Source organism: Leptodactylus fuscus, chromosome 1 (genome assembly GCF_031893055.1).
Source record: "Leptodactylus fuscus isolate aLepFus1 chromosome 1, aLepFus1.hap2, whole genome shotgun sequence".
Lineage (NCBI taxonomy): Eukaryota > Metazoa > Chordata > Amphibia > Anura > Leptodactylidae > Leptodactylus > Leptodactylus fuscus.
The window spans coordinates 311,666,669-311,693,042 of record NC_134265.1 but is presented as its reverse complement, the minus strand read 5'-3'; the positions used below and the strand labels follow the sequence as shown (position 1 = coordinate 311,693,042).

The following is a 26,374-nucleotide window of genomic DNA, read 5'->3' as shown; positions in this document are numbered from 1 at the left end:
AAGTGCATGTAATAGCATTTCCTGTTTTACAGAGTTACTTGAGATCTTCCAATGGGAAGTGTAAGACTAGGTTCACATTTGCATTGTAACATTTTCTTGCATATTTCACTGGGGACACAGCCCCTTGGGTATAGACCCGGTCAGTAGGAGGCGGACACTAGGAAAATGAAGGCTGTCGGCTCGGCCTACTCAGTCTATACCCTCTCACAGACAGCGCACTAAGGCAGTTTTGAACCTAGTGTCGTAGGAGGCAGTCACGACCTGACTCGGGTTTTTCTGTCTTACACTTACACATCAGTGAGGACATAGTCTTGCCGTCCTTTTGTCCTGATCCCAAACATCCTCGTGTGAGTTCTCTTCACTGCCTGGATGTTTTCTGGACGGCTCAGGTCTACTTGGCTCTCACTGACCCTTGCCGACGATCCGACACACTGTTCGTTCTTGCAGGGGCTCTCGGAAGGGCTTGCCTACTTCCAAGGTCTCCAATGGATTCAGTCTGATATTAAGGAAGTCTATTGGCTTAAGGCTAAGGATCCGCCCTTCTGTGTGACTGCTCACTCCACTAGTGCTGTTGGGGCCTCCTGGGCTGTTTGGCATCAGGCTTCTGTTGCCCAGGTTTGCAAGACTGCCACTTGGGCTTCTATTCATACTTTCACAAAGGTTTACCAGATCCATTCTGTGGCTTCGGCCAATGCAAGCTTGGGTTGTAAGGTTCTGCAAGTGGCTGTGCACTAGATTGTTCGCATGTCTGTTTGTTTTTCCCTCTCTATGGGACAGCTTTAGTATGACCCAAGGTGCTGTGAATATGTGAGAAAATGTGATTTATTTATTTTTTTTGTACTCACCGCAAAATCCTTCTCTCGTTGTTTCACTAGGGGACACAGATCCCTCCCTTTATTTATTTTTTCTGCACAGGGTATTTTTGTATCTTTACGGATTTAGGATTTGTTGGTGGTTCCGTTTTTTTTTGTTTTTTTTTTGGGGGGGTGGTGGTCGTTGGGACTCTCTCCTACTACTGTGATACAAAACTGCCTTAGTGCACTGTCTGCAAGAGGGTATAGACTGAGTAGCCTTCATTTTCCTAGTGGCTAGGTCTATACCTAAGGTGCTGTGTACCCCAATAAAGCAATGAGAAAAGAATTTTACAGTGAGTACACAGCCCTGTGCTGGTTTGCCAGACATATATTCACATTGATTTATTATTTTATTATGGTTCCCATAGTTTTGACAGAAATTAAGGGATCATTCATGTGGCAAAGGACAGGTCGGGAACTTGGATCTCTATATTGGGTGGATTTACTGACTCCAGCAAATCTCAGCTGAACTCAACTAATACGTCTCTGAGCTGGGTTTAGACCAGTAAATCCATCCAATACACAGATCAAGTTCTCTGGCCTGAACTTTTCCTTATGAATGACTGTAATGACTGTTGGCTGTTGCAGACTGTGAAAACAGGATACAGAAGATAAATAGGTAGATGTGAGCATATCCTGTTTATAACATTATTGTTGTTTCTGCTGTTTAGGACCCAGGATACAACGCACACCTTAGGCGTCTCACAAGGGAAAGAGATGATCTCCAGAACATGTTAGATAGGTTTGAAAAACACATGGTTGAGATTCAAGCCAATGTCAAAGTGCTAACAGTGGAGAGAGACAAGTTCCGAGTACTTTATGAGCAGGTAAGTTCACACTGAGGAGTTTGGTGCCAATTTTTGAGCAAATTCTACCTCAAGTGTTCCACAGGTGATTCAGCCACAAAACCTGCGGCATCAGCCTCAAGCTGGTGGACTCCATTATGTTTGGGGCTAATCTGCTAAGGATTTCTGCCACTGGATGCAGAGGGCCAAAAAGTAGAGGCAAGAGACTGCTGCAAATTCCTCTTCACTTTCTGACATATGAACAGGCCCTTACAGTTTTGTGTTTGATATCACTGCTCACAAAAAATAAACCAAAAATTAAAAATAATGAATGAGATGTCAAATCTCTGAAGAAAATGTAAAAGCACAAATAGAAACTTAGAACTTGAGATCATTTCCACCCTTTTGTATTTTTTTTTACAGATATATTGTAGATATAGTATTACAGCAATAAAGACAATAAAAATTTCAGAAACTTCATATTTTAACATGGCCAAGTTCTGAAATTCATTGACGATGTCCAAGTAAAGGACAGTGTGATCAAAACATTTTATCTGTTGCTCTTCTTTCAGTGCACATGAATGGTATTTATTATCCTCCCCAGCTAGAACTGAATATGTATAGTTCCGATGATACCGTGTTTCTCCAAAGATAAGCCCTACCCTGAAAAAAAGCCATAGCTAGATTTTGCAGGTTTTTTGGAGTAGGCTTGAAACATAAGCCCTAATCCAAAAACAAGTCCTAGTTACTGTTAGGTTTAACCCCTTTCCGACATCTGCTGTGTGAATACGGTGGATACCGGGTCTTTAAAGATGGCAGCCGCTCTGCTGCAGTGTGGCCGCCGTAGCTACTGTACCAGGTCTCCACTGTAATGTACAGCGAAGACCCGATGCTGCTGAGTGTGATACAGTTGTATTGCACTCTATGGGACAATTGCATGTTCAATCCTCCTAAGGAGGGGTTAATAAAATAGTAAAATAAAAAAATATATTTAAAAGTATAAAAAATAAAATGTTTATATCACATCCCTTTCCATATAAAACTTGAAAAGCTTAAAAAATACTGTGAAACACATGCACATTAGGTATCCCTGTGTCTGAAAGAACACCGTCTACAAACTGAAATAGAAATAATTTTCCCCTACAGTGAATGTTTTAGCGGGGGGGGGGGGCAAAACTGCTGTTTTTGCCTCTGATAAAACTTGTAATAAATAGTGATCAAACATAAGGTGGCACGGTGGCTCAGTGGTTAGCACTACAGCCTTGCAGTGCTGGAGTCCTGGGTTCGAATCTAACCTAGGACAACATCTGCAAGGAGTTTGTATGTTCTCCCCTTGTTTGCGTGGGTTTCCTCCCATACTCCAAAGACATACTGATAAATAAATAAAAAGGTTATCAAAAATTCAATTGTTGTTCGTGGAAAAATATTAAGACCTACCCTGAAAATAGCCCTTTATAATGAGATAAAAATAATGAGAAACACAGTAGTAGGCAATCTGCTGTATTCATAAGGGTTCAATTCCTTCTGCCCCCTCTCCAAGATGGTGGCAGCCTTCAGCGACAGGGACCCTCAGTCATTAGTGGAGACAGCAGGAAGACCAGTCCAAGTCCTCCTATACTCATGGATCTGTAGACCACTAACCTCAGCTTCTCTGAGGATCAGACAGTGGTATGACACTCTGCTGGGCACTTTTGTCACTTCATTTGAGCAATCAGTTGCGGATTCAGCAGCTAGAAATACCACAAATCGAAACCTTACCAAGACATGACAGAAGTTTTCAGAAAGAAAAACCATATTATTAGTCTGATGTAATTTTGTCTATGTGGGTATTCATCATCTGCTACACTTTCTTATTGATTTACTGCATTTCTATGATTTTTTTTTTTCTCAATGAATAAAGTTTTCTTTTTTTAATAAAATATGCAAAATGTGCTCATTTCCAGGCCCAGAATGAGCTGGCGATGTCAAAACGAGATTTGTCTCCTCTCCGCAAGAGTGCCTCCTCCTTCAGTGAAATGCATCATCTAGAGGAGGAAAGAGATTTAGTCCAATCAGATTTACGAAGAGTTCAGGAGGAGAATGAGGGACTCAGAGACAAAATAAAGGTTCAAATGTATTCCTTTGTATGTTATTACAAAAGACACCTTATTCAAAAGAAAAGAGAGAGACACCGAGCGCCAATAGTGTAGTATTCCCGATAAGATGAGGCAATAGGCATAAATTAAAGCCCCTTACCTTGTTGTGTTGTGATGTGACAAATCACAACACTATTAGCACACAAAATTAAAGCGTGGTGGCAGCAGCTAGTCCCCTTGCAACAGCCAAGGCTCGCAAAAAATTAAATGTACAGGTGGCCCTCAAAGTCCAAGACCAATCGGGTAGCAGAGGAGTGGGGTAAGGCGCGCACAAACCAGCTGGATATAAATTCTTCCAGAATCTTTATTGACAAGGCACTATGCGTTTCGGGCACTAGCCCTTTCTCAAGTGCATATAGGTCTACAAGGAACAAACCGTACACATATATAAATTAGTCATATACAGAAAAAAATATATAAAAAAATTATTATAAACCCTAAGATATAAGCAAAAACATTCATTGAGATTAAAATAAACAGATTGTCACCAAGAGTGGGATCAAATAGTAGTGGACAGATTAAAAGCTCACAACATGCCATATAAACTTATAAACAATAGACAAGGCATAGCCATGTACCACATATACAGTCCTATGAAAAAGTTTGGGCACCCCTATTAATCTTAATCATTTTTTGTTCTAAATATTTTGGTGTTTGCAACAGCTATTTCAGTTTGATATATCTAATAACTGATGGACACAGTAATATTTCAGGATTGAAATGAGGTTTATTGTACTAACAGAAAATGTGCAATATGCATTAAACCAAAATTTGACCGGTGCGAAAGTATGGGCACCCTTATCATTTTATTGATTTGAATTCTCCTAACTACTTTTTACTGACTTACTGAAGCACAAAATTGGTTTTGTAACCTCAGTGAGCTTTGACCTTCATAACCAGATGTATCCAATCATAAGAAAAGGTATTTAAGGTGGCCAATTGCAAGTTGTTCTCCTATTTGAATCTCCTCTGAAGAGTGGCATCATGGGCTACTCAAAACAACTCTCAAATGATCTGAAAACAAAGATTGTTCAACATAGTTGTTCAGGGGAAGGATACAAAAAGTTGTCTCAGAGATTTAACCTGTCAGTTTCCACTGTGAGGAACATAGTAAGGAAATGGAAGACCACAGGGACAGTTCTTGTTAAGCCCAGAAGTGGCAGGCCAAGAAAAATATCAGAAAGGCAGAGAAGAAGAATGGTGAGAACAGTCAAGGACAATCCACAGACCACCTCCAAAGAGCTGCAGCATCATCTTGCTGCAGATGGTGTCACTGTGCATCGGTCAACTATACAGCGCACTTTGCACAAATAGAAGCTGTATGGGAGAGTGATGAGAAAGAAGCCGTTTCTGCACGTACGCCACAAATAGAGTTGCCTGAGGTATGAAAAAGCACATTTGGACAAGGCAGCTTCATTTTGGAAACAAAAATTGAGTTGTTTGGTTATAAAAAAAGGCGTTATGCATGGCGTCCAAAAAGAAACAGCATTCCAAGAAAAACACATGCTACCCACTGTAAAATTTGGTGGAGGTTCCATCATGCTTTGGGGCTGTGTGGCCAATGCCGGCATCGGGAATCTTGTTAAAGTTGAGGGTCGCATGGATTCCACTCAGTATCAGCAGATTCTTGAGAATAATGTTCAAGAATCAGTGACGAAGTTGAAGTTACGCCGGGGATGGATATTTCAGCAAGACAATGATCCAAAACACCGCTCCAAATCCTCAGGCATTCATGCAGAGGAACAATTACAATGTTCTGCAATGGCCATCCCAGTCCCCAGACCTGAATATCATTGAATATCTGTGGGATGATTTGAAGCGGGCTGTCCATGCTCGGCGACCATCTAACTTAACTGAACTTGAATTGTTTGTCCAAAATACCTTTATCCAGGATCCAGGAACTGATTAAAATCTACAGGAAGCGACTAGAGGCTGTTATCTTTGCAAAAGGAGGATCTACTAAATATTAATGTCACTTTTCTGTTGAGGTGCCCATATTTTTGCACCGGTCAAATTTTGGTTTAATGCATATTGCACATTTTCTGTTAGTACAATAAACCTCATTTCAATCCTGAAATATTACGGTGTCCATCAGTTATTAGATATATCAAACTGAAATGGCTGCTGCAAACACCAAAATATTTAGAACTAAAAATGATTAAGATTAATAGGGGTGCCCAAACTTTTTCATAGGACTGTAAATAGTGGTTAAGAGGAGACATATTAGTATTAGCCTTTGGAATGGTGGAGGCTAGAGAGACAATTCTAGATGTGCTACAATCAGTGGAGCAGTGCCTAATAACAGATGCTAAGAAGTGGAGGTGGTGAAAAGTCCTCTTTAACTGTGTTGTGTTGCTTCCATAGGTCCCAGTTATCTCTGTATGAGGTATGGAGACACCATAGAGCAGTACTGACTGTTCCAATAACTCCTACCCTGAGGGTCAGGATTTAGAAGCAGTTGTGTCCATTTTTGCAATGATTTGCCAAGTTCAGAATAACCCTTTAATAACTTGCTAATGATGATCACATCTGAAAAGGACCATGCACATAAATCAAAAGTTAAAGGGGTTGACCACTTTATTTTCCCAAATGTCATGTAAACTGCCCTTACTAATATAATTGCTACTGGAATATCTGCATCAGTGTCTTGGTTTGTTTAGTGCCACCCCCTGTTAAGTCCGGTCTTTATCAATAACTAGACAACACTCTGGCCCAACATGGTCACTGATTGAGGGGCATGTGAACGGACTCACCCGTTACCAACCTCCATTAAACAGGGCTGTGCATAGCAAGACAGCCACTTAATGGGATATCAGAAATAATGTATATCGTTGTCATATGTGACTTCATTATTTTTGTTCACAGGTCCAACAAGAAGTTGCTGCTTCAGATAGATTTAAGCTTGCCCAAAAGATTGCGGACTTAGAAAGCACAATCCAAATTGTAAGCCATATTTTCTACCTGATACTAATGTTGTGTTGTGTACTTGCTTGCTCATGGTTAAGTACCAGAAATATAACATTAGTTCTTTGTTGTTTGTTTTTTAAATCTTTTCTATAACACCCATAACCACAGATCTCAACCACTTTAAAGGGTGTTCTGGTTATTTCAGGTTACTCCCTATCCACAGGGTAAATAGCTGGTGGGTGAGGGACTGACCTCTTTTAATTAGAAAAACAGGGGTGTCTTGTACCTCCAGGTAGATAAAACAGCTGGTTGCACGTGTGGCCGCTTTATACATTTAAAAAAAATTTTTTGATGTAGATTGTGAGCCCCATATAGGGATCACAATGTACATTTATTTTCCTATCAGTATGTCTTTGTAGAATAGGAGGAAATCCACGCAAACACGGGGAGAACATAAAAGCTCTTTGCAGATGTTGCTCTTGCGGGATTCGAACCCAGGACTCCAGAATACAGTGCAGGAATGAGTGGAGCAGCAGTGTGCATTCTTGACCTGACACTACTACTTTCAGACAGGGAAGTCCCATCAGCCATACTGCACCCATCAGCATCTTACTTGAAATAACCGGCATAACCCTTTATAAAGTTAAATACACTTTTTTTTACATTAAGTGAAAGCATAATCTGTACCTTTTGCAAAATACAACCTGTCAACAGTATTATACCTTTGTCATCTGTTTTTCTATTTGATTTGTAGTTGGAAACAGAACGGTTAGAATTAAAATCCACTATATCTGAACTGAAGGAAAAAATATCATCTTTAGATAATGTGCACCGCTCCCAATCCATAACCCTGGCCCAGACTCAGGACGACTCCTCACAGTATAAAGCGGAATTAAGTTCTGTAAGGTTAGTCTACATGACACCCACATTTAAAGAGGACCTTTCATCAGATCGGGCACATGCAGTTTTGTATACTGCTGGAAAGCTGACAGTGCACTGAATTCAGCGCACTATCAGCTTTCCCGATCTGTGCCTGGTGTAAAGCGCTATCGGTCCCGGTAAAGTAGCGCTTTACAGTCAGAAGGGCGTTTCTGACACTTAGCCAGGGACGCCCTTCTGCCCAGCAGCGCCTATCGCGCTGTACTGTGAAGCGGGGAGGAACTCCCCCCTCCCGCTCCTGATAATACTCCTCTATGGACGAGCTGTGTGAGCAGAGGGAGGGGGCGTTCCTCCCCGCTCCACAGTACAGTGCGATAGGCGCTGCTGGGCAGAAGGGCGTCCCTGGCTAAGTGTCAGAAATGCCCTTCTGACACTAAAGTGCTACGGTACCAGGACCAATAGCGCTTTACACCAGGCACAGATCGGGAAAGCCGATAGTGTGCTGAATTCAGCGCACTGTCAGCTTTCCAGCAGTATATAAAACTGCATGTGCCCGATCTGATGAAAGGTCCTCTTTAATGCTTTTTTAAATATTTCACGTATGACTTTGTTTGCCCAGCAAGTTGGGAGATGTTTAGCAAAACTAGCACAAAGTATAAGTTGGTTTTAGCCAATAGCAGCCAGTCATGTTGCAGCTGTTCCCTTGCAATCGTCCATTCAGTTCTGTACACAGTTTACTACCATTTGAATAAAGAAGAGATCATGTGTTTAGTAGACTGTGCCCACTTATGCTACCATTTTTTTTTACTGCACTAGCCTCTACACTACTCTCTCTCTAAACAAATTTACAATTGGTGCTGTCTTGAAGGGAGTCTACTAACACTGAGATCACTCCAAAAATGCTATTGTAGTGGCATTAGTGACATGGTGAGCATACCCTTTTTGTGTTGAAATGCAATCTTGCTGCTGAGAGAATAAGCATTTTATCCGTATGTGATCACATCAGCTAGAGAATATTTTAACCTGTGATCTATGTGCAATTGGGACCTTTCAATCTTTATATTAGGGGGAGGTGCAGAATGGGGAACCACCGGTGAAAACTGGTGCATTGGCAGAGGTGGCCACAGCTCAGGTGCAACAAACAGCTAATTTGCACCTGAGCTGGCCCTAACTGCATGCAAGTGGTTAGGAGACTACTTTGGTGGTGCTAGACTTTTATTATTATTATTATTATTATTATTATTATTATTATTATTATTGTTTATTTATATAGCACCATTAATTCCATGGTGCTTTATATTTGGGGGTTACATACAGTACACAAAATATACAGGTAGATATAATACTAACAGTGACCAACTGGCACAGTGGGGTAGAGGGCCCTGCCCGCGAGGGCTTACAATCTACAAGCTGTGTGTCTGTATGTGAGGGTAGCCAGCAATGGTATATTCACAGGTTGCATCGAATCCTAATTTGCATATAAAATAAAAGCAGTTTTTCTCAATTCAGAAATATGAAAGATGGGGGGGACGAATATCTCGCCCCAGACATCATTGCTATGTGTTATATACTGAGAAATGTGTTAGTTGCCCTTTAAATGGTAGTCTGAAACCAGGACTAACTAATAGCAAGACTAGGTGCAAAATTTCGGTATTTATTTTTCCTTTGCTAGCATTACCATATTGTTTGGCTGGATGAAATGTAAAAGTGCTATTTCAGTAAATGATACTAGATGGTACATACAATAAAGCACTTTGATTATTCTGAAATATTTTATTTTTCTGCATTTATTTTTATTTATCAGAATTACTTTCCTATTGTTGTGTTACTTGTGATACAGGTTACTGAATGAGCAACTTCAGAAGTCTATGGAAGACCTCCAGCATCGCCTTACTGTCAAAGTGAACGAGTTGCAGTTCTCACAGGAAGAGATAGGAACCTTGGAAGAAAGAATAGGTAAATTGTATACAGACGGAATCATTTTAGTCATTTTAACTGCCCCCTATTATTACATATTTTTTGTGTTCTGATCAATGTGATATTTTAGTAAGGGAATATAAATGTATACACAACCAATTGTGTTATGTAGAGCCCTATGGTGTATGTACGTACAAACAATTATTTTCTTGTCTTGTCATGACCGGCTTTGGAAATATTCCATGGTGTTTTTCAGTATGTTTAACTTCTTTTATTTATCATTAACTTTTAAGGTGAATTAAATCACAAGGTGTCTGCACAGTCCGCTGAACTGACCGCTCTCAGGAACACAGTGTCTGTTTTGGACAAGGAGAAAGATAATCTTCAGGAAGAAGTAGATGAGAAGACGGAACGTGTAGCGTGTTTAGATGAGAACCTCGATAATAAAGTATGTTACGAGACTCCTCCTTTCTGTAGACTTCCTCTGGGGAACCTTCCATATGTTCTAGTTTGATTTGCCATATCTTTTATCTCCTTCAGGAGAAGACCATAACTAACTTACGGCTGACCCTTTCTGAGCTGGAGGCTACTGTTGAGTAAGTCTGTTTAGTATTTTCTTTCTCTAAAGAAAGTTATTGTTCTTTTAAGTGCAGCATCCGATTTTTCTTCTCTCATTCCTGGTGTTTCTATCTACCGTAGAGATAAATCTGTGTATAATGTATTTATGCTATATCCTTGTGGCGCTCCCCCTTTCCTCCAGTTCTACCTCAGGAGTCCTTTTTTTTCTGCTCCTGGAGCCCAGCAGCAGCACCTTAGCCTGCGGAATCTCTTTTTGCAGCCTTTTCCACTGCAGCAGTCAGATGCTCTCCGGGAGCCGGTAGGCTAGCCCTTGGGATACTTATTCTTATTCTTCCCTTCCCCTCTGGGGCCCCTTTTCCTTCACCATGTCCTACTCCCGCTAAAAGGACCCACAATTCTCTAACCCAGCCCTGCCACGTTTTTTATACATATGACAGCCTGAGCCCTCCTCAACCCAAGCTGTTCAGAATCCTCCCCCATCCCCCTTCTGCGAACCATGTGGTCCTCCTATAGGTCTACTCCTTTTCCTCTGGGCTCTCCAGGTGGATCTACGTCTCCCCTCTGTACAGTCTTTCTCCTGGGAATCTCTCTCACTGCTACTCACGGCCTCAGCAGGGTACATCTTTATCAGCCGCTATGCAGGACGTCATTCAGGTTGTTAGGGATTCCCTTAACATATCTTAAGAGCCCGACTGCTGGCCATAAAGGATGTCTCTTTCTGACACCATCGCTGCACCCTCTGGTTTCAAACCACGGGGCCTTTGATTATACAGTTGGGGGGATGGCTGCTCTCCTTCTGACTTAATGGCGTCAATGCTTGGATCCGGGATGTGGTGTCGACTGGCGCTCCATCATCTCCACAAGTTCTGCATGTAGCCCCTGTAGTTGGAGGTGGCTTCCTTGGAGTCCGGTTAATTTCTGTCCTTTACAGACAGTCGCAGCAACTACCTCCTCTTTGTCTTTGCCACGGCCCATCAGTGGCGGGTTCGCGTCAATTCCATGTCGCATTCCCCCTTGGGCTAGTCCACATACCCTCCTTTGACACCTAGGTCTTCACCCTGTCCTGGCATCCATCATAGTGCTCTTTCTCTCCAGAGTTGTCGTTGTGATACCATTTTTGGATAGTAGAGCTTCTATTCAGTAGTGGTTCAGTTCTTCAATTTAGGCTTTCTCATGATTAAGAGAAAATAAAACAAAAGTTTCTCTTTAGACCGCCTAGTGAAGGCTCCCACCAAGAGGGCAAAACTGACCAGCCTTCGGATCTCGTTATTTTTCCTTTGTTGGTGAGGGTGGGTTATCAACAAGGACAAGTCATGCCTTGTATCTTCTCAGTGCATGGCATGGCAATCATGGGGATGATAATCGTTAGAAGGTTCTCTTCCCAGAGTCCTAGATTTGTGCTATGCACTCCATGTATGCAACTTCCTCAGATCTTTCCTTGCTTGATTCATCCGTGCATGGGAGGTTTTAGTCACGGTGGTGTTTGTTTTTTTTGAGGAAGACCATCAGGCCCAATTCCAGTTTCTCGAAAGTGGCCTCTTCCCCTTCCTTAGGTTTGTCAGGAAGTTCTCTGATGGCTATCCTCCCTAAGGATCCCTCAGGGGAAATCTTCCATTGCCAATCTCCCTGAACATGGAGTAGTAGTCTTTTATGTGCTGTTCGTTCAGGGCCTGTGGTCCGAGTTGTGGCCTCCCCCCAGATTAATCTTCCTTGCTGTCCCATTGAACCTCCTTTAGGGCTTTCTAGCCAGAGTCGAGATGAGCTCTCCAGTAGTTGCCTGCTTGAACTTTAGGGTGGTACCTAGATCTTGGCGGCTATACAGGCAGCCACCTGATCCCTTTGCTGGATGGAATGTCTCGTTCCTGCCATTTTCGCGGTCAGCTTTCATGGAGTGGACAGTTGGGCGGCAGTTTACCTGAGCCGCGTAATGGTCAACCCCGTGAGTGGTCTTTCACTGGCAGATTTTTCTGCAGCTGTGTCTCTGATGGAGAACTCTGGACTACGACACCCAACTTCGCTTCCTGTCTGAACCAAGATCTCCCCTGCGTGGGATCTCATCATAAAATCCCTTTCTCGTTGTATTTATTGAGGGAACCTTTCTTTTTCCTTTCCAAACTGTTCAACCTTTTATGGGTTCAGGACATGGTGGTTGATGGTTCAGTGTTCTCTCGTTTCTTATTTACTTTTTTCTTTCTCTCCCACTGCTGCGGTACAAACTGTCTAACATAGTGTCTATGACGCTTTTTTGATATTCCTAGTGTCAACCTCCTAGTGGCCAGGCCTATACCCATAGTGCTGTGTCCCCAATGAATACAAAGAGTATTTACATTTACTACAAAAATCCAATTTTATCTATTTTGTCTGAAGCTGATAACCATGATTTGGATGACCTATTTGTTGGTGGCTAGTGATCCATACAAGCACAATATTCAAGTAATTTAATTTAGTACATAGCTATTCTTTGAGAACTTTTAGGATATATATATATTTTTTTTTTGTTTTGCTAATTCTATTTTAACATTGTTAAGTATTAATTGTCCATTTGCAGCCAGTTGAAGGATGCCCTTAGTAACAAAGACCGTGAGCTGTCCAGTCTTCGACGTCAACTTGACTCTGCTCACTCAGATCTTACAGAAAATGTCAAGTTAAGAGAAATCTCTCTGAAGGAGAATAGAAGATTACAAGATGATTTGGCCACCATGGCTAGAGAGAATCAGGTATAAAGATAGAAAATTGTTTCTTTTTCTCCCCCCCCCTTTTTTTTTGTTTTCCATTCACTGCACTGCTTTCTAAGTGACTTGTATGGTTGCTTGTCAGGAGATGCTGATAAAATAACTGTCTGCATCCAAATCATCAGTCTTACGCTGGTTGCACATGACCGTGTACTTCTGGCCAGCCGTTAATTAAAGGCACGGGTAGAGCACAGGAAACAGTCAGATGTCCCCTGTGTGCTGCCCATGCACTAACCGTGCTTCCACGGCCCCTTTCTTTAAATGAATAGGAGCCCAGTACTGTCGGCCTGCACAAGTGACCGTGTAACTTAAGGTCATTTGTACGGTCCCATAGAAATGAATGGGTCAGTGTGCTATCCATGAACTACACGAATAGCACACTGATCACAGCTACAGTCATCTGCAAGGGGCCTTAAGGTATGTTCACACAGAGGAATTTGGCACTGAATTTATTGCGGGTTCCACCTCAAAATCAGTTTCAAATCTGCCTGAAACATGCCTCAATTAATATCAATGAGAGTCAGATGCTGATTTTTCCTTTTTCTGATTTTTCCTCTTAGGGTCCATTCATACAGTTTTTTGGTGCTGATTTTGACGCTGAATTTGGGTCAGAATCCCAGTGGGAAAAAAAGCCTCTCAATGGGAGGCTTTTTTTCCCACATGGATTTTCAGCACAAAAACCTCGCCAAACAACTCCGTGTGAATGGACCTTTAGTAGATTTTGTCAGCTAGCGGAAAAATAAGCTTTATGCTTGATCAAACATATTTCTCCTGATAAATCCCATTGAAGTGGCAGGTGCAGAATTTGGACAAGCGGAAAAATCGGGTTCAAATTCCTGAAGCTGAATTTTCAGTTAGGAAAATTTCCGCCGTGTGAACAAACTGTAACAGATGCTGTAACTGGAACAGCATGAGTGCATACGTTATTACTTCCCTATTGATGCCATTGTTTCCCTTAACTCACTGGGGTAGGGGATCTATTTACAAAGCTAAAAGTGCCAACTTTCTGGCTTAATTTATTTATTGCACAATGTCTGATTCATTTATTAGACTATTACTCTGGAATTAGAAAATGCAATACACGAAAAAGAAGAATTGAAACGAAGAGCTCATGGCTACATCTCTGAGGTTTCTAGAATTGAAACTTTAATGACTGCCAAAGTGAGTATTTACTGCAATATCTTTCATGCTAAGTTTCATTGTAATCTTGTCTGATTAACTCTCATTCTCCAATAGGGCGATAACGTCTTATTTTCACACATACCCCCCTACAGAAATGAGGTTACCTCCTTGTTGGAGTATGAGTGCTAATTTACATATAATCTTCCAGCGGACATGTCTTTTGACCACAACACCGTTTAAAGGGGTTTTCCGATCTCACTGTTTCATCTTTGCCTGCAGTCTCTTCTTCTCACTTCCTGTATTCCTCCTCCGTCCCGTTCTCCCCCACCCCTGCTGAACAAGACACAGAAGTATCACAATACTTATGCAGATCAGATAACATACATTTGCTTGGGAGAGATTGGACTGTGTCTCTTATCTGTGTGTTTACATAGCCGTAACAGCTTATCAGCAAATAAAAAGCTTTATCAGCAAACTGCAATTAGCTGAACTGATTTTCAGGCACTGAGTAAATGTCACTTGTCCTATCTCACAGGTTGTGGTTATAACAACGCTGGAAACAATGGGAGGAATAAGTTCACATAGCAGGCAAACAAAGCAACATTTCTAAAGCAATATATTTAGGAAAAGTGTTCAATTTACATAAGATACCAGTATAGATAAGATCCTTGAAATAAGACAACCCCTTTAAAAACAAAACAACAACAAAAAACTTTACCAAATTGATATCAAATAAAATGTTGTTTAACATTTTGTAAGTTGACATATACATAACTGAATGTAATAGTGTAGAAGCAGATGAAGTAAAACACCAACATACTGAGCTGCTTCAAGTGTGGAGCATGGACTCTTACCGTATGTTGTGTATTCATTATGATGTATAGTAAGGGATCTAGCGGCCTATCTCTGTCCAGGCCCTCGGTATTCCTGAACTTTGACCACACATGAGATATACAAGGGTAGCTGATTGGCTGATACACTCACATATAGGAAGAAAGTAAACCAAGAGTGAAAGGAAACTCTCCGCTGGATGATCCCAAGCCAAATAAAGGGATGAATTCACCCTGTTTTGTTGTTTGTTTGTTTTTGTTTTTGGGGTTTTTTAAGCCTGTATAGGGATTAACAAAAAAAAAAAAAAAAATTTAAAATGTTTTTGTCACTCCTCCTATCTTTTATATTTCAGTAGATACTTGTATACTTCAAGAATTGACAAGTGTGGAGTTATTTTGCTGTTATTTTTCCTAGAAATGTATGAATAAATTGACACTTGGGCATTGACATTCCTTTCACGGGGATATATCCTGACTTTTTCTTTTAGTGTCAACAAGGATTGGAAAGTGTTAGGTTATATAGGGACATGGCCCAGAATTATTATGTCATGGAGAATAAAAGTACATATTATGAGACGTGACCGCTCTTCTTCAACTTCATGCCTTGCTTTTCAGGAACAAGAGAATCGAGATCTTCTGGATCAATTCAGAATGGTTCATAGCCAAGCTGAGGAATGGGAAGTTAAGGCACAAAATGCTCTGGGTGAAAGCAGTTCTATAAAGATGGAACTGCTCTCTGTGAATACTGACAGAAGGCATCTTCGAGAACGACTAGAAGACCTGGAAAATGAAGTCCAAGAGGTAGGAAAAAGTAACATACTCACATTATCTTATGTTGCATGTACTTTTTTTTTTTTTTTTTTAATCTAATATTGCTCACACATTTGTACCAGTGCAGAAGACCCTTGTATAATGTATTCCATTAATGCCTTGTGTAAAGCATTCATAAGCTAATTTAATATATCTAAACAGGTCAGTCAAGTGACTGCCCCCTCCCTAACTCATCATGTGTCTTTATGACTTACACATGTACAGGGCATGTGACCAGCACCATCTTTATTTGTTAACAGAAGAACTTTTTTGACACTGACCAAAATCTCGACCTTTCAGCAGCTATCAACGGACAGTTATTTCTCCCAGTTTCCCATACACATGCACATTCAGTTTGGCCGGTGCATGTATTTTCTTTGGGGTGTACGCTGCTTATTACCAGAGAGAACAAAGAGTGAGCAGTTACATTGTAACATGCCCTACCTATCCTTCGTTCTCACAGGGAATAAGTCTCCACCAGAGGATTGTGGCAGTAGCAGCATACTACTCTCTGAGAATACATGTATACTTAACCAAATTGAGTGTATATAGACAGGTGTGAGGATTACCTGTTGGCCAACGTCTGCTGTCATGAAACAGTGGAGGCCATCTAAAACTGGACTTGGTTAAGAGGAATGAGTTACGAAATGTATAGTGCATCCCAGAAGGAGAACTCAATAAAATACAAATGTGCCATATCCAAGAAATCCATCAAATAATCCAAATAGGCTGACCCTCACAAAGAAAGCAGTGCTGAAATGTGCATTGGAGTCATTACAGGAGTAGAATACCTACTGTGGGTAATGCATTCTTTCTATACTGCATTATATATGTAATTCATTAGCCAGTTGATATATTTGTAGAACTTTGTCATTGAATTTGTCATTGTGTCACGTAGTAGGCAGTGGCCTTTTACTGTGCAGGCAAACGTGCCAACGGCATTTATTTGGATCATGTGACACATTTTGTATTTATTACGTGTTCTGCTGTGATGCTGTTTGCATTTGTGGCTCCTTTTATCCTTGTCCAGTATTAGACCTTCTCAATAAACTGTTAAACTATGTATTAATATTTGGCGGGTTTTGGTAAGTTTTATAATTATTGTTATAGTGCTTAAAATGTATCCTTAGTAATCCCATAGATACGGAGATGTCAGAGTATGACTCACATATACTGTAATGTAAATTGTATGTAAAGTATACGACTTAGAAGGAACATGGGTGTTCCCATGACCTTGTTCCAATATATTTACTATCTATTACTTTGTCTCTCTGGTGTGGTAATGAAATTCTGAACAGAAATTAATCCCGTTATTTCCTATGGGATCCTTTCTTGCATCTGAGGCCCTGGATGTCTCCCTGCATCAGACAGAGAAACCTTCCATGCACTTTTTATCTTTTCTGTTATGGTTGCCAGACTGGTGCGAAAAATGTCACAAAAAACAAGTGGCCGACACAACCGATAGGTTACATTAAATCTATCTTGGCACTGGCTCTTTTAAGAAGTCCCTATTATTTTCTACTCAAAAAGCACAATTGGAGAACCTTCTCTGAGAAAGGCAATTCTGAGTCTATAATCTTCAGTGTCTGCTGCAGGCAGCGCTATTGACATCAAAATTACCAGGTCCCTGAGAGTAACATGGCGAACATAGTTAAATTTAGGTTATAGAAGATCTCATGCTTTGGTTTAGTTGTATATACTAATATATGAAGTTCTCCTTTGCAGCACATGAATGCCCACCAGGCTTATGAAACTCAAATATCATCCATGGCCAAGGCCTTTTCCAAACTAGAAGAGCAACTTAGACATGAGCAGGATGAGAAGGTTTTGATTCTGTCTGACTTGGCATCAGTGCGGGAACTGTGTGTCAAGCTGGACTCTAATAAAGAGCAGTTTTCTAGGCAACTGACTTCACGAAACATGGAGTATGAAAGAGTAAGTATCACCCAGATGTGCAAGATACGAGCACAATCACTTGTCGAGGCATGCTTAATTTCACAGTGTTGTAGATCAGGCATGTCAAACTCAGGGTACCCCGAGGGCCACATGAGTAACAAGAGGTTATAGCAAGGTCCACACACAGCAGCTAATGTCACACACGTATTTTAACAGCAGTCATGAAAACAAGATATGAAGTAGTAATATGTAACAGCAACATATATTTAACAAAAATACAGCAATTAAAAACTAAACATTTATTTGCTATCATTTTTTTCAATCTTTTTTAGATTATAAGTGGTGATCAGTCAGCCTTGTTCTCTGAGAAGATTTTGTTAGTTTCATAAAAGAAAATTATCTGTTTACATATACACCCTTCATCTGCCCCCAGATTCATGTCCCCCCATATCTGCCCTCATATTCATGTCCCCCATCTCTGCCCCCAGATTCATATCCCCCCATCTCTGCCCCCAGATTCATATCCCCCCATCTCTGCCCCCAGATTCATATCCCCCTATCTCTGCCCCAGATTCATGTCCCTCCCATCTCTGCCCCCAGATTCATGTCCCCCCCATCTCTGCCCCCAGATTCATGTCCCCCCATCTCTGCCCCCAGATTCATATCCCCCATCTCTGCCCCCCAGGTTCATATCCCCCATCTCTGCCCCCCAGATTCATGTCCCCCCCATCTCTGCCCCCAGATTCATATCCCCCCATCTCTACCCCCCAGATTCATGTCCCCCCATCTCTGCCCCCATATTCATGTCCCCCATCTCTACCCCCCAGATTCATACCCCCCATCTCTGCCCCCCAGATTCATATCCCCCATCTCTGCCCCCCAGATTCATATCCCCCATCTCTGCCCCCCAGATTCATATCCCCCATCTCTGCCCCCCAGATTCATATCCCCCATCTCTGCCCCCCAGATTCATATCCCCCATCTCTGCCCCCCAGATTCATATCCCCCATCTCTGCCCCCCAGATTCATGTCCCCCCATCTCTGCCCCCAGATTCATATCCCCCCATCTCTGCCCCCAGATTCATATCCCCCCATCTCTACCCCCCAGATTCATGTCCCCCCATCTCTGCCCCCATATTCATGTCCCCCATCTCTGCCCCCAGATTCATATCCCCCCATCTCTGCCCCCAGATTCATGTCCCCCCCATCTCTGCCCCCAGTTTCATGTCCCCCCCATCTCTGCCCCCAGTTTCATGTCCCCCCCATCTCTGCCCCCAGTTTCATGTCCCCCCCATCTCTGCCCCCAGATTCATGTCCCCCCCATCTCTGCCCCCAGATTCATGTCCCCCATCTCTGCCCCCAGATTCATGTCCCCTCCATCTCTGCCCCCAGATTCATGTCCCCTCCATCTCTGCCCCCAGATTCATGTCCCCTCCATCTCTGCCCCCAGATTCATGTCCCCTCCATCTCTGCCCCCAGATTCATGTCCCCTCCATCTCTGCCCCCAGATTCATGTCCCCTCCATCTCTGCCCCCAGATTCATATCTCCCATCTCTGCCCCCAGATTCATGTCCCCCATCTCTGCCCCCAGATTCATGTCCCCCATCTCTGCCCCCAGATTCATGTCCCCCATCTCTGCCCCCAGATTCATGTCCCCCATCTCTGCCCCCAGATTCATGTCCCCCATCTCTGCCCCAGATTCCTGTCCCCCATCTCTGCCCCCAGATTCCTGTCCCCCATCTCTGCCCCCAGATTCCTGTCCCCCATCTCTTCCCCCAGATTCCTGTCCCCCATCTCTTCCCCCAGATTCCTGTCCCCCATCTCTGCCCCCAGATTCCTGTCCCCCATCTCTGCCCCCAGATTCATGTCCCCCATCTCTGCCCCCAGATTCATGTCCCCCATCTCTGCCCCCAGATTCATGTCCCCCCATCTCTGCCCCCAGTGTCTTGCCGTCCTCTCCATCTCTGCCCCCAGATTCATGTCCCCACATCTCTGCCCCCAGTGTCACGCCGTCCCCTCCTTCATCTGTCCTCAGTTTCACGTTCCACTTCTATGCGTACACACATTAAACTTCCCTTCTCCGACGACTCCGAGTCCTCGCTCCCCCGCCGCACTCTCTCTCTCTCCCGCCTGCCGCGACCATCGCGGTCGCGGCTTTCCCCTCTGCTGTCGGCTCAAATGAATGAGCCGACATAGGAGGGTGCTGCCGGGGGCGGAAGCCGCGCGGCTCAACCCGCGCGGCTTCCGCCTGAAGATTTAGACGCGATGTAACGTCATCACGTCTACACAGCAGCGTGTAGCAGCGAGAGTATTGCACCTCTGCGGCCCGCACAAAAGTCTCAAACTTTGTCTCTTAGAGACAAAGTTTGAGACTTTTGTGCGGGCCGCAGATATGTCTGTAAAGGGCCGCATGTTTGACATGCCTGTTGTAGATGTTTTAGACCTCCTGCACATGGGTGAATAAAGGGCTCCTTTACACGAGGCAAGAGGGAGCATATTTTGACTCCAAATCCACCTCAGAATCTGCCCCCTCACAATGGAGGTCTATGTAGACCACTAGCTTCCTTTTTTCCGTGAGCGGTATGTTCTGGCTCACAGAAAAAAGAAGCGAGCTGCCCTTTCTTCTGGCAGATTCCGTGGCTGAGTCAGCCCCGGCATCCGCCTCGCGACAGCACCTTCAAGACTAGGCACATTCATTTGGGCCTACTCTGGAGCGGGAAGCTGCGACTGTCGGAAGCCGCGGCAGGCGCATTTTGGTCCTTTTCTGACGCGGCTTCCCGCATCAAAATCAGGACCAAAATATGTGGTCACTGGCCCAAAGGGGCCTGAAATCTAGTATGTACATCAAATATTTTGACTTGAACCCAGTCAGTATACCTGGACTCTGTGTTTCATAGGCCTTTTGTGGCCCCACTGGTCCTGTGCTATATACAGTGTGGTACAGTAGAGCTGTGGGGAGGCAGGGACTATGGATCACTATAATGCAAGGAGTTCAGGTCTCCAGACCACATTCAGTCTAGTAAATGCAAGCAATTCTATGTCCCAGATCTTCCGGACCATATGTACCCATGTTCCAAGTAATTTAATGTTCTTTTTCTAGAAAATAAAATTTGCTTTTCAGAAACAGATCCACTTTTGTCCATTGGCTTTGTTTAGTGTTCAGTGCATCCCTATTAAAATAAATGTGAGTGACCTGCCAAACCAAGCACAATGTAGAAGACTGGCACAATTTTTTCAAATCTACCTTGCTTATATGATTTACTACCAATAGGTTGTGCTCTTTGCGTTTATGTACAGCAGTACACTTACTTTGTCTGATATAACATTACCACTGCTATTTTCTGCTGTCTGTGCACAGGGGTATAATTATTCCAAAAGGAACATGCAGATGATATGGGCAGGCTATGTTAATACTGTAGCGTGCCATTGCTATTTGTTTGACAGGTACCCTTAAAGCAGAGAATGAATAGCAAGGTGGCATCACATTTGATGGATCTTTCCATTTCCTTTGGCTGTTATGGAGAGAAGTTAGCAAGCATGCATGTGTATAAGGAAGTCAGGAGACAGAGCTTTCTGACAAGAGTCACTTCATGTATATGGACATCTTTAGTATGTTGTGAATGTCTGTAGATTTGGTTATCTACTACAAGTCTATCTTACTTTGTCTAATCTAAAGGTCCTAGATGAACTGGAGGATATGAAGTCTGAAGCTGAACTTTTAAAGAAACAGTTGGCAAGTGAGAGACTCACAATAAAGAACCTGGAAACCTTGCTGGCCACTAACCGAGAGAAGGAGTTTCAGAGTCATCTAAGTACCCACGAGAAGGAATCGGAGATTCAGCTGCTGAGAGACAAGCTCACCCTAGCAGAGAGTAAACTGTGAGCATCCTTTTCTTATATCAATTTTGCATTTTTCTCACATTCAGCATTAATTACTTGAGAAGAAAATGAAATTGATCAAAAAAAATCTTTAAATGTGTAAGAAACCCAATGGGTTTCACAAGTATTAACAAACTCCAGCCTGTACATGCGACAATAGCCTGTTGGCCTTCTCATTGCTTGCTGCTGCCAGTAGAGGGCATATGAGCTTACTATTGGGTTTTTTGTTTCTTAAGCAGCATGCAGTAAACTCCTCCTGCCGACAAATATGGCCTGGAAATTTGGACCATATTTTACCCACATTTCCGCAAATGGAAAACTTGCATCATAGAGATATGTGATGCTACGTGTCCCTGCTTCCCCATGGCTCCGTTGTTCAATACTATATGGGACAGTAGAGACATGAGGAGACATGGTGGGTGTAGACAAGCAAAATTTTATTATTTCACCATGTCTATGCAAGGGATTTGTAGCTCCCATTGTAAATAAGTGGCTGTTTGTATCCCTTGCCAACAGATTTGGGAATGAGTTGTGGCTTTCTTTGTAAATGGAAAGTATATATAGAAGTTTGGCTAATGATGTCTAACGATAAATCCAGTAGATTGTGCTGTCCATATGGATATTAATTGGCTTGGGGTTGAAAAAAAATAAAATAAAAAGTTTATCTTCAATATGCAGATAGAGACCAATATGCCACTGCACTGATAGAATGTTTATCGAAAAATATGAATTGGCTAAAAAAAAATATTATACACATGTATGATACACACAATGTTACTAAACCTTATACAATTTTGTAATACTATGAGCTGTGCGGAAGGATTTGATTTGCATTTGAAAGACTTCTCACCCAACCAAGCAGTGCCCTGCTCTGTACTGACAAGGGGCAAGAATAAATTACAGAACAACGGTGTGTATGGAATTTCCTTCCTTTTGGAGACTCTGGTCTGATTGATATCCCAAGGTTATCCCAGCGTAGGGACAGAAGAATGGACTAAAAACTAATCAAATGCACACCAGACTTCATCTTACATTGAAAAAAGAAAAATAGAGTGGAAGAAAGCGTCTACCGATAGTTAGATAGATATGACATAGATAGATAGATATGAGATAGATAGATAGATAGATAGATAGATATGACAGAGAGATAGATAGATATTAGATAGATAGATAGATAGATATGACAGAGAGATACATAGATATGAGATAGATAGATAGATGATAGATAGATAGATAGATAGATAGATAGATAGATAGATAGATGATAGATAGATAGATAGATAGATAGATAGATAGATAGATAGATAGATAGATATGACAGAGAGATAGATAGGAGATAGATAGATAGATATGAGATAGATAGATAGATAGATAGATACATAGATAGATAGATAGATAGATACATAGATAGATATGACATAGATGGATAGATAGATAGATAGATAGATAGATAGATATGACATAGATAGATAGACAGACAGACAGACCTTTCTTGTCCTTGGAGATGGGTGGCATTATATACCGTTAAAAAGTTCCATATCCTTGTACTGTCGGAGGGGGCGTTCCTCACAGTCTCGCGATGATGCTAGGCTATAGGGCCCACCCTTCTGATAATTTAGGGATTTCTGTGCCAAAACTAACGGCACAATATCTTTGGCACATGGGCGCATGCCAGCAAAGCTTTGCAGCAGTATATAATGCCACCTATCTCTGAGGACATGAAAGATCCTCTTTAACGTTATAGTCAGTGATAAGAGATATAGACTGACTAGGGCAAATTAGTCATTTCCTCTACGCCAAAAGTCTCGTGCAGGGGGATGATGATGAGGTGTATGTTTGGCGCAAAGCTCTTCCGTGCACCAAAATGCGCCTTAAGCTCCAATACACGCCTTGTCCATATTGTGAAAATGTGGGCGGGAGGAGCCAAGGCATCCACGCCTCAGTGCAAGAGATTTATTGTATTTCAAGAAAGTTTTCTGGCATGAGTTACAATGAAAATCTACGTCGGTACCTAGCTGACGTAGATTTCCATTCTGGCGCAGGGAGGGCAGACAGATTTATAATGTGGCCACAGCCGCTTCATAAATCTCTCGTTTCCTGTGCCATTCAGGATGTACAATACGCCAGTCTTTACAAATTTGCCCTTATGTGTCCTATCTGCATCCTTCATTCTGTTATTATTTTCAGTATATTATTCTATTCCATTAATTTTGCAGAACCATAGACTAAACATCAGCAGTATTAGAATAGCCTTGGTCATGTTACAAAGCCTGTTAATGGTTTCACATCTTAAAACTCGTTTTATTGAACATGTGGTGTAATACAGTGTACATTTTGATATTTGGCTTAAAAAATATTAAATAAAAAAATGGCGTATGTCCAAACTATTCAATTAATAATTATTAGTATTACTATGTGGAAGCTTCTAATTGAGTGGAAATCTCTTAGTGATCTGAGAATCCGGTGAGTCACACCATGCCCCTCACAGATGTGCAAATTTTGGGGACACCCTCTGGAACCATTATCATAGTGATAATGAATTATGCAGCAACAACTTTCCTCTAGAATGAATCTATATGGGTGAGAGGGTTCACATTTACTTATAGTGTAGCTGTCTCCCATAGGTGGTACTAAAGAGAGTTTTCTTCCTTCTGAAGGAGAGCTGATCTCCATGTTTGTATAGTTGTTCTGCAAGACATTCATTTCTCATCCTCCTAATAATATATCTCTGTGTTATTCTTGCAAATCTGCAGCAACAGCCATTCCCGGGAAGCAACGATGCTACGTAACAAACTCACACAGTTGCAGTCTGACTATGATATTGCAAAAAGACAGCTTACAACTGAGCGATTTGAGAGGTGAGTGTACATTAAAGAGGACTTTTTATTACCTCCACCATTTCAAGTTCTCCACCTGTTAACAATTTCTGCACCACTTCCGTTCCGTCACGTCACAGACAAGACATTACACACTAGAACCCATAAATCCACCATAAATGGATGGCTGTACATCATGATAATGCTATGGCCTCATGCACACAAAATTATTTCAGCATTTAAACCTCCCCAAGTTTTGGGGATGCCATATTTCTATCTTTCAATATAACCTCACTCGTATCTAAATGCTTGCAATAGGTTGGGTATTGCCGCTTTTTTTTCTGTGCTATATATTACAACCTATATGGTGTGGGATGATACAATCGGCACATTGTGTAATACAGAGCTTATATGTTTCCATGATCACAGAGAGCGTGCAGTTCAGGAATTGCGTCGTCATGGTCTGTCTACGTCATCCATCCGTACTTCATCACCACTTACTTCTACAATGAAGTCACCGGCTTTATCTCCAGAGCGCTCCATATTAAGATCAGTGGATCGAGGATCTGATAAGTCAGCGGAGAAGTAGGTTTCACTTTTCTGTCTCTTTAAAGGGAACTTGGTGTCCCAGTATCAAGAAATGTCTTTTCCTAAGATTTCTTTTGCTGAAAAGTCAAATAAGCTTTTACACCTTAGGGCTCATTCATACTTCGGAAGATGAATTTGAGGTGAACTTCTACCTCAGGTTCCTCTTCATTTTCTGTCTCTGTGATGCAATGCTGAAGCAGATCTTTGGCTTTCCGACATTGATTAGAACAGATGAAAGCTTGCTCAGCAGGGGGTCTCGAGTCATGAACTGTGCAGCTGAATCAGCCACTGAATCCACAGCATGAGCAAGCAGGACACTTGTTTTTTCGGCGTCATGCAGGAATCAGGGCGGAATCTGCTGCCAATTTTGTGATAGAATCTGCCTCAAGATCCGCAGTAGTAGTACCTTAACTAGCCACAGGGGTGTAAAGCAGCTTCATGTACTTGTACAGTCATTGTACTAAATCCCACCATCCTGTACGGTATGCCTGGCATGTCCTTCACTGTCTGACGTCAGCCTAATACCCTACCTAACTGCTGGCCTCGTGTATAATTTAGTATGATGAATGTTTGACATGTACTTTTCCCCACCACCCCTGAGACTAGTTAAGGTAAATTTGCATTTGCCAAGCTAAGGATTGAAAGTTTATAACTAATTTCAGTAATAGAAATCTTAGATAGGGACACCATTGGAAAAGGAATTTCTTGATGCAGGTTCACTCTGGGGCCAGTTTAGGGCGGGTTCACACATGCGCCCGGTCTCCGCTTTCAGGTTTCCATCTTCTGCTCGAGACACTGGACAGTAGACGGAAACCGGGTTTCTGTCTCCTGTCTGCAGAAGACAGAAACCCACAAAGTGGAGACTGGGCGCTGGTGTGAACCTGCCCTAAGGTTGGAAAAACCACCTGACCGGTTCCCTTTCAATAACACCATTATTTGTAGTTATGTGCTGGAAAGGGTAAATAGGGCGTCTCTATACATTGTAGACATTAGTGAGCACTATCTATCACTATCAGATAAAGTAATGATAGTCTCTTTAGAAACGTTAACACGATTTATGATTTTAGTGATCACCTGATAGAGAGAAACTGCTGGTACTCATACAGATGAATGGCTGTCATTGAAAAGCTTTCAGTTCTGTTCCTCTTTCCTCACAGGAGTGTAAGTTTCAAAGACTGATGGTTCTGGAGCGAGGAGAAGACGCCAACACTGTGAATGTATCTATATTCTAAGAAATCTTATTACACATTCATTTTATTCTTGTAATTTCATGCTGCATTTGTAAACCTCCTATAAAACAGGTTAGTAATGCCTCACCACTGTTCTTGTATTACTAGACATAATGGAACATCAGTTCACCCGACTGTCAAAGTATATTTAATCCATGGAAGTGCAATGTCAAAAGGGTTTCCTTACAAAGAACGCTTTTCCCTTGCCCTGTAGGTAGGGGTTAAGTGTTTGATCATTGGGGTCAAACTGCTGGGATACCTCATAATAACAAGAATAGGGGCCCCTGAGTTGTCTTTGTGAATAGCGTATTAGTGTGCATGTGTTACTATTATTCTGTTCACTGCTGTATGAGTGAATAAACTGTACGTGGCAATCTGTCATTTCCATAGAAGTGAATGGAGTTTTGATCATGCAT

At 42.1% G+C, this 26,374-nt stretch overlaps 1 protein-coding gene across 1 annotated transcript in view; it reads left to right on the top strand.

The window, feature by feature from the left end:
• CEP135 (centrosomal protein 135) overlaps nucleotides 1-26,118 on the top strand; it is a 42,182-nt gene extending 16,064 nt beyond the window's left edge. Inside the window, exons 12-26 of the mRNA XM_075259427.1 lie at nucleotides 1,526-1,681; nucleotides 3,583-3,744; nucleotides 6,640-6,717; nucleotides 7,436-7,587; nucleotides 9,401-9,516; nucleotides 9,771-9,925; nucleotides 10,018-10,073; nucleotides 12,605-12,773; nucleotides 13,839-13,949; nucleotides 15,356-15,541; nucleotides 17,276-17,485; nucleotides 21,123-21,325; nucleotides 24,079-24,183; nucleotides 24,571-24,726; nucleotides 25,887-26,118. Coding sequence (XP_075115528.1) covers nucleotides 1,526-1,681; nucleotides 3,583-3,744; nucleotides 6,640-6,717; nucleotides 7,436-7,587; nucleotides 9,401-9,516; nucleotides 9,771-9,925; nucleotides 10,018-10,073; nucleotides 12,605-12,773; nucleotides 13,839-13,949; nucleotides 15,356-15,541; nucleotides 17,276-17,485; nucleotides 21,123-21,325; nucleotides 24,079-24,183; nucleotides 24,571-24,726; nucleotides 25,887-25,908 — 2,037 coding nt within the window. The 3' untranslated portion in view covers nucleotides 25,909-26,118. The remainder of the gene's footprint in view (nucleotides 1-1,525; nucleotides 1,682-3,582; nucleotides 3,745-6,639; nucleotides 6,718-7,435; nucleotides 7,588-9,400; nucleotides 9,517-9,770; nucleotides 9,926-10,017; nucleotides 10,074-12,604; nucleotides 12,774-13,838; nucleotides 13,950-15,355; nucleotides 15,542-17,275; nucleotides 17,486-21,122; nucleotides 21,326-24,078; nucleotides 24,184-24,570; nucleotides 24,727-25,886) is intronic.
• Nucleotides 26,119-26,374: the final 256 nt, after the last annotated feature.